This window comes from Agaricus bisporus (assembly GCF_000300575.1).
Source record: "Agaricus bisporus var. bisporus H97 unplaced genomic scaffold AGABI2scaffold_5, whole genome shotgun sequence".
Taxonomy (NCBI): domain Eukaryota; kingdom Fungi; phylum Basidiomycota; class Agaricomycetes; order Agaricales; family Agaricaceae; genus Agaricus; species Agaricus bisporus.
In genome coordinates this window covers 1,358,075-1,370,152 of record NW_006267368.1, presented here as the reverse complement: position 1 = coordinate 1,370,152, position 12,078 = coordinate 1,358,075, and the positions used below count along the sequence as shown (strand labels likewise).

The 12,078-nt window shown below is 47.6% G+C and overlaps 5 protein-coding genes across 5 annotated transcripts; 1 reads left to right on the top strand and 4 right to left on the bottom strand.

Annotated features, from left to right (window-relative positions):
• Window positions 1–281: 281 nt before the first annotated feature.
• On the bottom strand, window positions 282–2,024 carry AGABI2DRAFT_204681 (hypothetical protein). Its single transcript, XM_006461074.1, has 6 exons — window positions 1,712–2,024; window positions 1,600–1,654; window positions 1,499–1,546; window positions 1,336–1,446; window positions 644–1,287; window positions 282–582 (listed from the first exon to the last, which is right to left on the bottom strand). The coding sequence occupies exons 1-6, from the start codon at window positions 1,792–1,794 to the stop codon at window positions 336–338; spliced, it is 1,188 nt and encodes a 395-aa protein (XP_006461137.1). The 5' UTR covers window positions 1,795–2,024; the 3' UTR covers window positions 282–335.
• An 872-nt stretch (window positions 2,025–2,896) lies between these two features.
• AGABI2DRAFT_192673 (hypothetical protein) lies at window positions 2,897–4,400 on the bottom strand. The gene is made up of 6 exons (XM_006461073.1): window positions 4,154–4,400; window positions 4,072–4,099; window positions 3,916–4,022; window positions 3,795–3,859; window positions 3,327–3,743; window positions 2,897–3,274 (listed from the first exon to the last, which is right to left on the bottom strand). Exons 1-6 carry the CDS (start codon window positions 4,364–4,366, stop codon window positions 3,139–3,141), a joined length of 966 nt encoding a protein of 321 aa, XP_006461136.1. The 5' UTR covers window positions 4,367–4,400; the 3' UTR covers window positions 2,897–3,138.
• A 1,703-nt stretch (window positions 4,401–6,103) lies between these two features.
• AGABI2DRAFT_192671 (hypothetical protein) lies at window positions 6,104–6,722 on the bottom strand. The gene has a single exon (XM_006461072.1). It carries the CDS (start codon window positions 6,407–6,409, stop codon window positions 6,200–6,202), a length of 210 nt encoding a protein of 69 aa, XP_006461135.1. The 5' UTR covers window positions 6,410–6,722; the 3' UTR covers window positions 6,104–6,199.
• Window positions 6,723–7,037: 315 nt separating this feature from the next.
• Window positions 7,038–10,417, top strand: AGABI2DRAFT_221665 (hypothetical protein). The gene is made up of 12 exons (XM_006461071.1): window positions 7,038–7,365; window positions 7,441–7,518; window positions 7,569–7,653; window positions 7,710–7,941; window positions 7,986–8,120; window positions 8,169–8,450; window positions 8,523–8,759; window positions 8,817–8,936; window positions 9,001–9,203; window positions 9,257–9,909; window positions 9,973–10,308; window positions 10,365–10,417. The coding sequence occupies exons 1-10, from the start codon at window positions 7,065–7,067 to the stop codon at window positions 9,537–9,539; spliced, it is 1,956 nt and encodes a 651-aa protein (XP_006461134.1). The 5' UTR covers window positions 7,038–7,064; the 3' UTR covers window positions 9,540–9,909; window positions 9,973–10,308; window positions 10,365–10,417.
• Window positions 10,418–10,584: 167 nt separating this feature from the next.
• Window positions 10,585–12,057, bottom strand: AGABI2DRAFT_204671 (hypothetical protein; the record flags this gene model as incomplete). The annotated part of the gene is made up of 5 exons (XM_006461070.1): window positions 10,585–10,917; window positions 10,966–11,275; window positions 11,321–11,625; window positions 11,685–11,777; window positions 11,829–12,057. 5 exons carry the CDS (start codon window positions 12,055–12,057, stop codon window positions 10,730–10,732), a joined length of 1,125 nt encoding a protein of 374 aa, XP_006461133.1. The 3' UTR covers window positions 10,585–10,729.
• Between the last annotated feature and the right edge of the window lie 21 nt (window positions 12,058–12,078).

The following is a 12,078-nucleotide window of genomic DNA, read 5'->3' as shown; positions in this document are numbered from 1 at the left end:
GTGAGGCCCGGCCGAGGATGATACAGCACTAGAAGATCATAAACCAAATAATTTACCTATATGTCAATATATTTTTGCTGTAATAGCGTAATTATCGTGATGTGTTGACAAATAGTATGGAGGTTTTTATTTTTGAATCGCCACGGCGAACAGTGGATCTTCTCTATTTAGTCTGGGAAAAGATACAGGGAAAATGAAGGTATATAAAAAAACAAACCAACCCAAAAAAGACATGTCGCCGGTAGAAAAAATATCCTACAATATTTTACATTGTTCTACAGGCGTAAGGGAAATACACTACGTTACATTATGGTTGCCACTTGCCGAATAGAATGTTATGATCGGTGAGGGGGCTCCCAAGTCATGAAAGAATCCTCACAAACCGCTAGAGGCTCAGCAACTCCAGGTAGTGAATCCCACGCCGAATGCAGATGTGGAAGGGATTCCGGTGAAATCATTGCTCTATACTGCTGCGAGAATGTATGGGACGAATGGAGATTCCCGGTGCGCAATGCATCTGGTCGGGAAATCATCGACGTTGACAGGTCTTCTGGTGGGAAGGACATGCTTCCAAGTGCATTGCTACCGCCAGATATAAAATTAGAACTGACCGAGACAAGATAGGAAGGGCTGAAAAGCGAACCTCGTGAAAGTATCCAGTTCTACTATACGCTGGTTCAAGGGACACTGTCGACCCAGTTGGTGACTTTCGGAGTGTGAAAGTATTTCGGCTGCCTTTCTTAGACGTAAGGACAGTTCGAGGAGCACGTTGTACGCTGATCTATCGTGGAGACACCCACAAGCCCTAGCATTAGATCTCGGAAAGTATGAGTTATCCAACGGTAAAGGCTCCTTAGTCAACGTTGTGAAGGGTTCAGCATCACCATCCACGAGGCCGGGGTGCGCGAAAAAGATGGAACCGAAATCCCAATCTTGGGAGGGCTCAGCAATAGAGGCGTGCGGTCGAGCAAATTCGTCAGTCGGTGTTGCCACCATTGGTGAAGGTGACGAGGATGCTGCCTGAGACAGTCGACCTCGACCGGTGTCGACGGCGATAGTTGGGGGATATGTTTGAGCCAGTGAAGATGAAGGAGTGGAACACGTGCTAGAAGAGGAAGTATCGCTTTTATCTGAAAGGGAATTCGGTGGCGAAGGAGCATTCGGAGTCAGTTGGTCCTGGTCTCCTTCGTGACCTGGTCTAGGATGGCTCCGTAAAGCCCACTTTTGGAGCTCTGCAGCTGAAGTAGCAGTGCCTTGAAACCATCTCGGATGAGGTTTATTCTTTAACTGCGCCGTAATGAGTATGGTATGTTTGAGATAGGTGAGAGCATATACCTCTCGAATAACGCCTTCTAGTTCAGCGACCCGTTTGAGTAACCTGGCACTTTCATCTTGCATGCCGGTACGTTGACTGGGATCATCGACCTCATATACGCAAAGACCAGTCTAATATCCCCTTAGACATTTGGTCTAGAGAGGTAGAGCATAGAACACTTACCAGGCCAAGCTGCGTGCAACGCGCACACGCGGGTCGCTTCCTATCGCACTGGAAATCTTGGGTTAACGCATGCCATACCTTCAGTATGAAAGAAAAATTACCATGCGCTTGGAGGTGTGGCAATTGAGGCACGATTGCGTTGTTCGATTCCGACGCCTGCGGTGCCGTATGTTAGCCGACTATAAGTAATTCCTGGGTACATAAAATCAACACCTCTTACGGTGGTCAACACCCGGCGCGGGCTTGGAGTCTGGGGTAGGTCGCTTTTTACGAGTAAGGGCAGATTCAGAGGACATGATTTAAGTTAAGTCTTTCAGGCTAAACTTGTCGTGGAGGGAGTCGTGAAAACGCGGAGTATTTGTAGCGGTAGAAAGTCTTGGCGGGCTTGGACCGTGAAGCTCACTAACTATTCTAGTATATCGAAGATTAAAGCGACCTTGAGAGGAAGAACCGGGAAACCGAGTCGCACTGTAGCTTACCAGGAATCATTGGAGCCAGATCTAAATGAGATCTGTGAGAGAGTGTCACAAAAACGAGCTTCTCGTAATACCAGATCTCCTTGATCGACATCATACGACTACATCGGAGACTAGCGAGAAGCCAAACTTCATTTTACATTCACGAAATCGAACAGCTTGAGAGTGATGAAGGGAGCGCAATTCGAGCGGAAAGTTTTTCTGCGGCTTGACGAAGCAATTTAGCGTTTGTCAAGGAGGTGGCAACATTAATACCTGCGCGCGAAAATTTGCGATTTGGACCACCCACCCTGTGATACGCATGCCTAAGTCAATGGAACACCAAACGCGACCCACGCCTTGTCTTGGCACCCACGTGCTCTTCTAGCCCATAGACCAGGACATCGGTGGCATCCTCCCCGATCATTTAAGTTTAAGTTCGAGAACAACCGAGGAGCGGAGAAATTTACTGTTTAGGTCAGAGAGCATCTCAACATAAAAGATGCCGATTTTCGACATTCCTCGGATATATCCAAGGCAGACGGAATTTCTGTAGGCTGCCAGATTAAACGATGCACTAGCTGGAATTGACATGGACAGGCGCTCACTGTGGACTTTGAAGGCTCGGTTTGCGGAACAGCAGCATTCAAATTTCAACGACTACCCTAAAACCCAATTCAATTCCTGAAAATGGCCGTTGATAAGTGGTTCCGATTGCCAAGACCAAGATAGCCTGTCAGTGTGGATGACGTGCGAACCGCAGAACTTCATCTACTTACCATCTATGTACGTGGAAGCCGCCTGGCCTTGAGTATTCCAGCATTCCCGACCTATGACTGTGCGAATTATAAACGGCTAGGATGCATATCGGACTTCGATGCCATCAGTTGCAACCCCTTAAGCCAAGAACCTCCTCCCCCTTTTTAGGTGCTCACGCAGGTCAGATATCACAACAGTGTGATTCGCTACAAAGAGGATCATGCAAGTCAAAAAGTCGTGAGAGCGCAAGGAAATCTCAGCCAAGACGATATCCACTAGTAAATTGCCGTATCAAAAAATTGATTATTAGAGTTCGTAACCACGTTATCCTGATAGCAACAGGCGAGGCTTTGTATACGGTACGGTGCAACAACCGGGACAGTAAACGTCGGCTTCAGAAAATCGGATGCAGTGGCGCGATAGCTTTCATACGAAGGCGCTGCCCAAACCGCCCAGTAAGGTAACCCACCACGCTCTATAAAGAGCCATAACACCTTCTTCATTGACGATATTTTTCGCGCAGTCAACCAGACCCGTGTATGGATCTCCCTCATGCCTTAATCTGATGCGAGACCTTAATCAGAGTTGAAGCTTGAATAAACATTTTTGCATACCCAATGACATCTTCATCTGTTCCTGAATATTCGGGAATCCCATCGCCTTCGCTCTCGGGTTCCTGCGCAACTGCATCGTAATCGGTGGATGCATGGTTACGTTGGATAGCTAGACGTGTGGCGATTACCTCCAAAGGCGCTAGAGCAATAGTAGCACAGGCAACAATGACAAAATACACAGCAGCCTTCCACAATGAGATTTCCGTAATATCAAGTTGAGGGGTTATTGTTGGAAGCAGAACCCGGCGGAGGGGGTTAAGAATACACGTGACGAGGGCTATATGAAGGGTCTCTGCAGCCAATAATCCGGGGGTGAAGTAGATGATCCAAGGCTTCTGCCTTTCGGTAGAGGTCAAGAGCACACGAAGAGACTTCATAAGGTTGAAGTAGCCGAGTCTATGTGGGGTCGTGATTGACCTAGCGTAGAGCATTAGGGTCAGAAGTTAGCCTGATAAAAGGCATTCTTACCGATACGTGAGGACGGCAGTAGGGAGCGATATCAACATCATGCCAACACTGTACGCAAAAGTGGCCTTGTTTTTGTTATTTCCTGAGTACCTAACATATGCTTGCGATCAAATCGACATACCAAGAAACGAGTATCAGGTGCCTTGTAGGCGCCGTGTCGTGGCTTCGGCGTGTCCAAGAAAATCAAGATCACAATCGTAACGAAAACTGTGCTGATTGTGGTAGGCACTATAAATTATGAGAATGAATCAACCGGCCGGTTGGCGACCATACGCACTCAAACCCTTGTAGAGACCAGCAATGCCCTACCATCGGCCCCAGTCAATCTGATTCCCTGCTCCAGCAATTGACTAACGTACCTCTATTCTCCACACCCTCGCCATCATGGAGAAGTAGGAATTGACCACCGGTCCAGTGTGGGGGGCAGCACCACCTTCAGCATCAAGTTGAAGCGCCTTGGGGTTGTAGTTCGCTCGAAACCTGACCAAAACTCCCGTCAATGGCACAACAATCAACAAACTGATGCCAAGGGAGAGGAATACAACTAGCGTGTCGACAAAACCAAGCTGCATGGAGGTCGTGGTATGGTTGCGAAATGGTTGTAACTGAGTCCGCAGCGCAGTGCGCTCAATGTCCTCCATCGCTAAATCACGTGCTAGCCCTATATGTAAGTATTTCTGGGCCAGCCCCCCATAGCGTGAGAATGGTACTCTTGTCTTTACTCCACCATCATCGGATATCGATTGCTTCATCGCACCAATAGTTTGTGTTATCTCATAATAATAATGTAGTTGGCTGATGCGGTCACCAGTCGGTCGCTAGTCATCTATCATCTGTTTCTGTTTTCTGCTGCTGTCCTTTCTTAAGCCTACCCACATCTCCTCAAGATTCGTCGGCCGCAGAAACTATGATTACTGTTTGATGGCTTGGTCAGTATATATATATATATACTATTGAATGGCTGTGAGTGGTCATCGGAACCATGCACTTATTTGTTTGTGATAGGGTTCTCATTCCGTCCGTGTAGACTTTCTTGCTATAGCGTCCAACGTGCGGATGACTTGGTCACCCTTCGTATCTCTTGAGGAGCGTTCCGTTTTCACACCACTGGCCATTGTGATTCTTGCGAAAAAAGTTTCAGTCATCGGTGCTGGGGCATCTTTTGAGTTTCAAATTTAATGCTCAGTTGACTGACAAAGTCATACACTGTACAAAGCCATCATCATGTTCTGTGATGTTCATGGCCAACCATAAACCTTTGGCCTTGGTATGTCGTGTTGGGGCTACCGGTCGTAAAACAATACGCCAATACGACAAGCTCCAATTGCGCTGTCCAAATCAACTATTCAAGTTTCAAGCCGTCGATTCTGATGTCCTAGTCCGAGTGCAGGTTCATATCTGGATGACGACATAATCAAGCATTTATCACGTAGCTGGTTGTCGGAGCGTGCTTGAGAGCTGGATGTTTTTCGTCAACTTGTATGTCGATCGGCTTGCGCGGTTCCAAAGGACGGTCGTTTTGTTAAAGGGTAGATCATGACCAAAGTTACAATATTTTCCTCGTTGAGATGCAATGCAGTGGGCTCGAAGATTCTGACTGTATTGTCTTCTTTCCTGTATTCACTATGGTCGGTAGTGCTGGTTCATTCCTTTGCGATTTAACTAGACATGTTGGTGTTTTCTTGCATACGAAGAGCCCAATATACTTGTATTTGCCACATTTTGACTCCAACGTAAGAAGCTTGACATGCACGGCTGGTGAGGTCTGCTCTTGCCCCACCCACATTTTCACAGTCCCATAAAATCTCCCCTGAGCCGCTGTCTGTCACGGTCATTAGCCTCCTTCCTCCTTCCTCGTTTCCTCTGTCGGCGGCTGTATAAACGTCATAAATGGCTCAGATGCCCTCCGATGTGCGGACTGCGGCCAACAAGGTCAGAAATTATCATTTACTTTTTCCCCCAAATTTCACAAAATTTCCCATATTCGGACACCAGAAGGCTGCTTTGGAGCAGCTACGATTCAATAAAAACAAGCAAGCTGCTCAACAGAATGCCACGTCCGCCGCCTTACAGTTCCCCAGTGCTAACCAACCGCCCGCTCAATCCCACGACGGAACTATTACCTCGAAATTCTTCCCAGCCACTCCTCCGTCCCCCGGCAATGTTCTCGTCCCTAACTCCAGTCCGCTTGGCCAGGAGAACCTTCAACTCTCGTATGAGCCATATGGTTATCGTCGAATGCATGACGTGGCTCCTCTTGCCAATGGCGCACATGCAAGTGCATGGTCACCGAACTTGGCGTTCATGGCCGCAGACACCTTGAGTGCGCCTAGTGGACTAATACCCGCCAGACCGGCAAGTTTTCACGCACCGACGCGTCGACAATGGTCCAGCAGCGAGGGTCCTCATGACGCCAATAAGGAAGAGGGCCCACCCCGCAAACGTCTCAATCGAGGCCCGCCGAACGATGCGACACCCTTCTCACCTCCGCTTCCCAATGAATCGCATCGCCCCAGCCCCAGACCGCGGACAGTGTCTGATACCATTTCTATCTCATCTGAGGATTCCTTACCGGACCTCTCCCGCTTGGCAAGCTCCTCAAATTCGCGTATCATTCACAAGCATTCTTCTTCCACCGACATTCCAGCTGATCCCTTCAATGACCCCGAATTTATTAAACTGAACATGACAATGCCAGGAGAGTCCGTTACTCGAATCCGTGCGGCCTGGAAACAGTCTGGTTATAATTTCCAGCGCGCGACTGCTTTAATGGCAAACCCCTCATGGTCACCCTCTGCCTCCAGCCCCGAAAAATCGGAAAAGGAGGACATAGGACGTGTCAAAGAAGTTGAGGAAGCTTTTCGTGCTCAAAAGATCGCAGTCAAAGAAAAAGGCAAAAAGTCGATGATATACGCAAACCGCCTCGCTCTTGAAACTAAATCTCAGAGTACCCCTAAAAATGACGGAATACAAGTGATAGATATGATACAGACACCAAACACTCCTGTCATCGCCCCTCGGCGCAAACGCTTAAAGACACTCGTCATTGATTCGGACTCTGAAGCAGAAGTTGAAGACGACGAAAACAGTGAAGATGGAAGGAAACATGAACGGATTGAAAGTAACGATGAAATTCGAGCGTTGAATTACTTGAATACAACGAGTCGCGAGGGTATACAGGAATTGACAGGTATGTTCCTGAGCATTGAACTGTTTCCACGTTCAAATTTGACCCCCTTCGAAGGATGCACATCAAAGCAAGCGGACACAATGATTAGCCTACGACCATTTGAATCTGTGGATGATCTTAACGTGAAGCTTGGTCAAGGGAAGAAGAAAGCTGGTCCAGCGGGCATCAGCCCACGCCTTTTCGAAGACTGTACCGAGATCTTCAAAGGATATGGCGCTGTAGATTCCATCCTAGAAGAATGCGAAAGCATTGGAGCCCATTTACGTTCCACTATCGCGTCTTGGAGTTTACCCTATGACAAAGGCAAAGAAAGGGCAGATCCGTCAGCAGGGTTTTCAGATGAATTCCAAGATGGTTCGATCAGTTTGAGGAGTCTTTCGAGTTTGCGCCCGCAAAAAATCAAAGACCATCTCACCGAGCAGCCATCGATCCTATCTGCCGACGTCAGGCTAAAAGAATATCAACTCCTTGGAGTAAATTGGCTTAATCTTTTGTATCGCAACAGTCTCAGCTGCATACTCGCTGATGAGATGGGTATGTGATTCGTCTGTCTCGCGGCATATTGCTTGGCTCATAACCATTAGGCCTCGGTAAAACAGTACAGGTGATCAGTTTCCTGGCATATCTGAAAGAAAAAGGTAACAAGGGGCCCCATTTGATTGTTGTTCCGTACGTTCTGTTTTTCTTTCCCAGAACCAATCGGCTAACCCCCCTTATCAATCAAGTTCCTCCACGTTGGAAAATTGGTGTAGAGAATTTGCTCGTTTTGCACCCTCAATATCCGTTCAGACATACTATGCCGGCAAAGGGGAACGTCCACACCTTCGGGAAACGTTGCTTAACTCCCAATTGTGTAATAATAGGCTCAATGAAGGGTGGGAGGTTCTCATAACAACGTACGCCCTAGCCCAAGGCGATGACAGGGACCGCAAATTTTTCCGGAAAATCAACTGGAATGTAAGTAGCTAGTAGGCTCATTGACCGCCTCTGATTTGATGTAGTGCTGCATCTACGACGAAGGCCATGTTCTCAAAAACTTCCAGTCTCAGCGATACCAAGCCTTGCTCAGATTTGGATCCCGCTGGCGGCTTCTCTTGACGGGAACGCCATTACAAAACAATCTACAAGAATTGGTGGTGAGTAGAACGTGGTGCATCCTGTTTCCAAGTTGATCCTTGTTGTAGTCTTTAATGAATTTCATTCTTCCGGAGCAGTTCGCTGATACTATTGGTGAAATGCGAGCGATTTTCAAGGTTAAAGGAGACTCAAAGATCTCCTTGTTGTCTCAGGAAAGGGTGTCCCGGGCCAAGAAGATGATGACGCCCTTCGTTTTACGGCGTCGAAAAGATCAAGTACTCCAAGATCTTCCCCAAAAGTCGGAACGTATTGAATGGTGTGAAATGACCGACTTCCAGAAGTCACTTTATACCAACGTTCTACAACGCTCGAGACGGACCGTTCTGGAAGTAGGCGATACAGAATCTGCGACTGATGGGAACACAGGAAACAAGAAGAAGGTTACAAGGACCAATGGGAAGACCAAAGAAAAGCTTTACATGGAAAACAGCTCAAATGTGCTCATGGATTTGCGCAAGGCAGCTTTGCATCCGATGTTATTCAGGAAGCGCTTCACAGACGACACCTTGACGGGTATAACAAGGCAGCTTCTGAAAGAGCCTGACTTCAAGAAGCGTGGTGCTCTCTTCGATTTGGTCAAGGAAGATATGTCGGTAATGACTGATGCCGAACTTCAAGCTTTCTGTAAGACTTACAGGGTGAGTTTCTGAATATACATTTGTTCCAAAGAATTCTGTATTGAGGCTATTTGATAGTCAACGAAAAAGTTCTTACAGACTGAGAACTGCTACCGCGAGGCCGGAAAAGTTAAGGTTCTCCTCGAGCTCCTAGAAAAATACAAATCAGAAGAAAGGAAAATCTTAATATTTTCTCAGGTTTGTGCGCCATAGATGTGCAATCCAGTTACACGGTCCAGATACAAATTGACTGCCTCTCTAGTTCACTCAAATCTTGGATATCCTACAAGCGATTCTCGGTCATCAAAATATCCGCTTTCTCGTTCTGACTGGCAGTACCCCGGTGGATGTTCGTCAGACGCTGGTGGACGAATTCAATGAAGACTTGGACATACCTGTATTCCTTCTATCGACGAAGGCTGGCGGCATGGGAATTAACCTCACGGCAGCATCTGTGGTCATTATGTAGGCTCTTATGATAAAAATTCGATGTCTTTCTTACCGTCTTTCTTTCTTAGGTTTGATCAGGACTTCAACCCTCACAATGATAAACAAGCCCAGGATCGTGCATACCGCATAGGCCAGAAACGAAACGTGGAAGTCGTCAAGTTGATCTCCCGCGGGACAATCGAGGAAGATATGCTGAGACTCGGAGAGACAAAACTTGCGCTAGATGAAGCTGTTGCTGCTGATTCAGATGAGAAGGAAGAGAGCGCACCCGAGCGTGAGATGAAGAAGTCATTAATGACGGTGCTGAGGCAGCAGTTCGAGAGGCAAGGCGGGGAGACGCCGCATACATAATGGAATATCTATGGAAGTTGCATATTGGTGACGTAGACTATCATTTTGTCGTAGGTTTGTACCTCGACATTTTTCAGGATTTCGGAATAAATTTTTGTCATTCGTTATGCAAATATTGAAAGTCCTCGAATAAGCCTATCAATACTGGTTCGGAAGTATTCGTTGTCGATGCCGTGTTCCTTAGAATCCATCTTCACCAAAGGGTTCCGAACAACATACTCCACGAAAGGACCCGCATAAAGCTGCCGCAGGATGGGACGAAGGGAGTCGGACTTAGGGTCCGTTAACATGACGAACTTGTATCCTGAGGTTGTTTCATGGAGATGTAGTTTGTACGTAGAGGTTCGATAGCTTGTGAAGGATTCGTCCCTATAAGACTATTTATTAGTTTGGCCTGCTAACAATACGAGAGAAAGTAGACACGCACCGGCCTGACAGCTTTTTGATCATATTTCTGAGAGAGAGAACAACACCGTACACCAACTTCGTCTCTTCGTCAAACGGAAGCGTTGCTGATGATGGCTGTTGCTGAGGAGTGGCTGAGAGTGGCGGTGGGGGCGTGGAACGTGCCGCATTGTCATTCATCGCGACAACGATTCCAGTCGACGACGAAAGAGTGTTCCGTGGGCTGCCCAATACTGAAGCGCTTAAAGCCATCTTCTCCGGTGCCGCTGCAGGTGTGACTGCTTGGGAAACAGCAGGCAATATGTTGCCTTCGGCAGCTGGCTTGAGACGTTGAGTGCGATGCCAATCCTGATAATAAACGCAGGTGCAGTGACTAGAACTTAGATTGGACTCTGCCTGATACCGCTGGGTTTACCACAGACGCACCGGTCAAAAATATAGAGGCTATAGATCGTCATAAGTGTGGCTGAGATACGGTTAAGGATCCAAAAAAGGGTGTGAAGCTGAGCCTGAGCTGAGCTGACCCCTAATCATATTCCGCCTCAGCTTTGCCATCTCGGGCCGTAAAGCTCTACAGTGGGACTTTCCTTGCCGCGGCCCAACACACAGTCACTCGATTCGGTCTTCCTCTGACCCTCCACGAATAATGCACTCGCTGTATTATACTCGTATGCTTGCCATTATGTATGAATCAAGTAGGAGATTGCTTAAACACTACACGTCGTGCTGGCAATCGATGGAAGACTCTCAGTTGAATGACGAGTATGTGCTATGCAGTACTTAGATCACGGCAAAGTATGCAGATACGCCAGAGGAAGCCGATAAGTGGGAAGTGTGAAGTATTCTCTACTCCTAGCCCACCGTTCCTCGTACTTCGGGGGGCGTACATCTACATCGGACCATTGCACATCAAGTCCGATTTCCGCAAGGTGGAGCTCGGATATGCGGGTGTATACATCGTAAAAGAGAGGATCTGTCCATGCGACGTTAACGACGGCAAGAATCAAGTGAGTGAACTCACTCGTGGCCCCAAGACCATGGAAAAAGCTGAATCTAGCGTTCGAGCCGGACAGCAGATCAGGCAAGTGCTCAAAAAATTGATGTAGATCCCGATAGTTTTCAGAGAACGTGTCCGTATAGATCACATCGAAGCCGCCAAGAGCTAGAAAATCTTCTTTTTCCACTAAGTCCTGCCACCTTCCCTCCAGGACTCTAACACCTGGTTTTTGATGCCAATCATTATCTTTCATATACCGAAGTACGTCTGGATGAGGCTCAATGATAACATGCAGGGCTGGAGGCGTGGGTAGAGCTTGAAAGAGTCGATCGATCTAATCAGTGTCAATCAGGTATAAAATCGCTGTTGCGCCACATACGATTCCCAAACCAAACCCCACGTTGAGGACCCTGATATTATCTCGCTCAGGTAGAGAATCATAGATGGAATGCACGGTCTCCTTCATAATAGGCATCTCCCAGCCCATCATGACGCCGATGTCTTCACCGTCTACTTCGATAAAGCAGAGGTCCTGTCCACTTTCGTCCTTTGTATAGCGCAATTTTGACGAAAGGAAATCCTCAGAAGAACCAGCGGCAGTGTCATCGGATGCACGGAGGATTAGATTTGTGGAAGGATCGAGCGAGGAGTCATCTCGAGATGAAAGTAGCCCCAGTAGTAATTCTGTAGTGTCTTGAAGTTTAGCTATATCAAACCTCGCAACGAAGTAACGGCAAGTGCACCTGTGCGAATGCCCGTATCGCGGACTGCCGTGTATATTTCGGCATCGTTGAATGACAAGGCTATGTCTCCAGCTGTATTTTGCATGAAATCAACTACATGAGAAGGTCAGACCTCTGTAAGTAGACACATGCCAGAGAACACACCCGCATTCCATACGGCACCTTTATCAATAAGGTATTTTACGAGTTCGAGACTTCGCACATAGGCAGCTGCATGTAACGGTGATGTGCCTTCAGCTCCAGATTGGTACCACACAGGAGCACCAGCCTCGACAAGCGATTTGACTGCGTCTACGGACGCGTTCTGTAGAATTTCAGCGACGAGCTGCTCGCCGAGCTGGGTGGCAAGCTCTGGTGGCTCGATATCTTCCATCTTTACAGGCGTAATTTCCCA

What these genes read in the sequence shown, in the direction of transcription:
- AGABI2DRAFT_204681 (XM_006461074.1), bottom strand. Translation starts at nt 1,794, where the DNA reads ATGTCCTCTGAATCTGCCCTTACTCGTAAAAAGCGACCTACCCCAGAC. An exon ending in GCCACACCTCCAAGCGCATG is followed by an intron (nt 1,547 to 1,599) that starts GTAATTTTTCTT and finishes CAAGATTTCCAG; the next exon opens with TGCGATAGGAAGCGACCCGC. An exon ending in GTTGCACGCAGCTTGGCCTG is followed by an intron (nt 1,447 to 1,498) that starts GTAAGTGTTCTA and finishes AGGGGATATTAG; the next exon opens with ACTGGTCTTTGCGTATATGA.
- AGABI2DRAFT_192673 (XM_006461073.1), bottom strand. Translation starts at nt 4,366, where the DNA reads ATGCAGCTTGGTTTTGTCGACACGCTAGTTGTATTCCTCTCCCTTGGC. An exon ending in CGAGGGTGTGGAGAATAGAG is followed by an intron (nt 4,100 to 4,153) that starts GTACGTTAGTCA and finishes GGCCGATGGTAG; the next exon opens with GGCATTGCTGGTCTCTACAA. An exon ending in TGGTCTCTACAAGGGTTTGA is followed by an intron (nt 4,023 to 4,071) that starts GTGCGTATGGTC and finishes CATAATTTATAG; the next exon opens with TGCCTACCACAATCAGCACA.
- AGABI2DRAFT_192671 (XM_006461072.1), bottom strand. Translation starts at nt 6,409, where the DNA reads ATGATACGCGAATTTGAGGAGCTTGCCAAGCGGGAGAGGTCCGGTAAG.
- AGABI2DRAFT_221665 (XM_006461071.1), top strand. Translation starts at nt 7,065, where the DNA reads ATGATTAGCCTACGACCATTTGAATCTGTGGATGATCTTAACGTGAAG. An exon ending in TCCGGAAAATCAACTGGAAT is followed by an intron (nt 7,942 to 7,985) that starts GTAAGTAGCTAG and finishes GATTTGATGTAG; the next exon opens with TGCTGCATCTACGACGAAGG. An exon ending in ACAATCTACAAGAATTGGTG is followed by an intron (nt 8,121 to 8,168) that starts GTGAGTAGAACG and finishes TCCTTGTTGTAG; the next exon opens with TCTTTAATGAATTTCATTCT.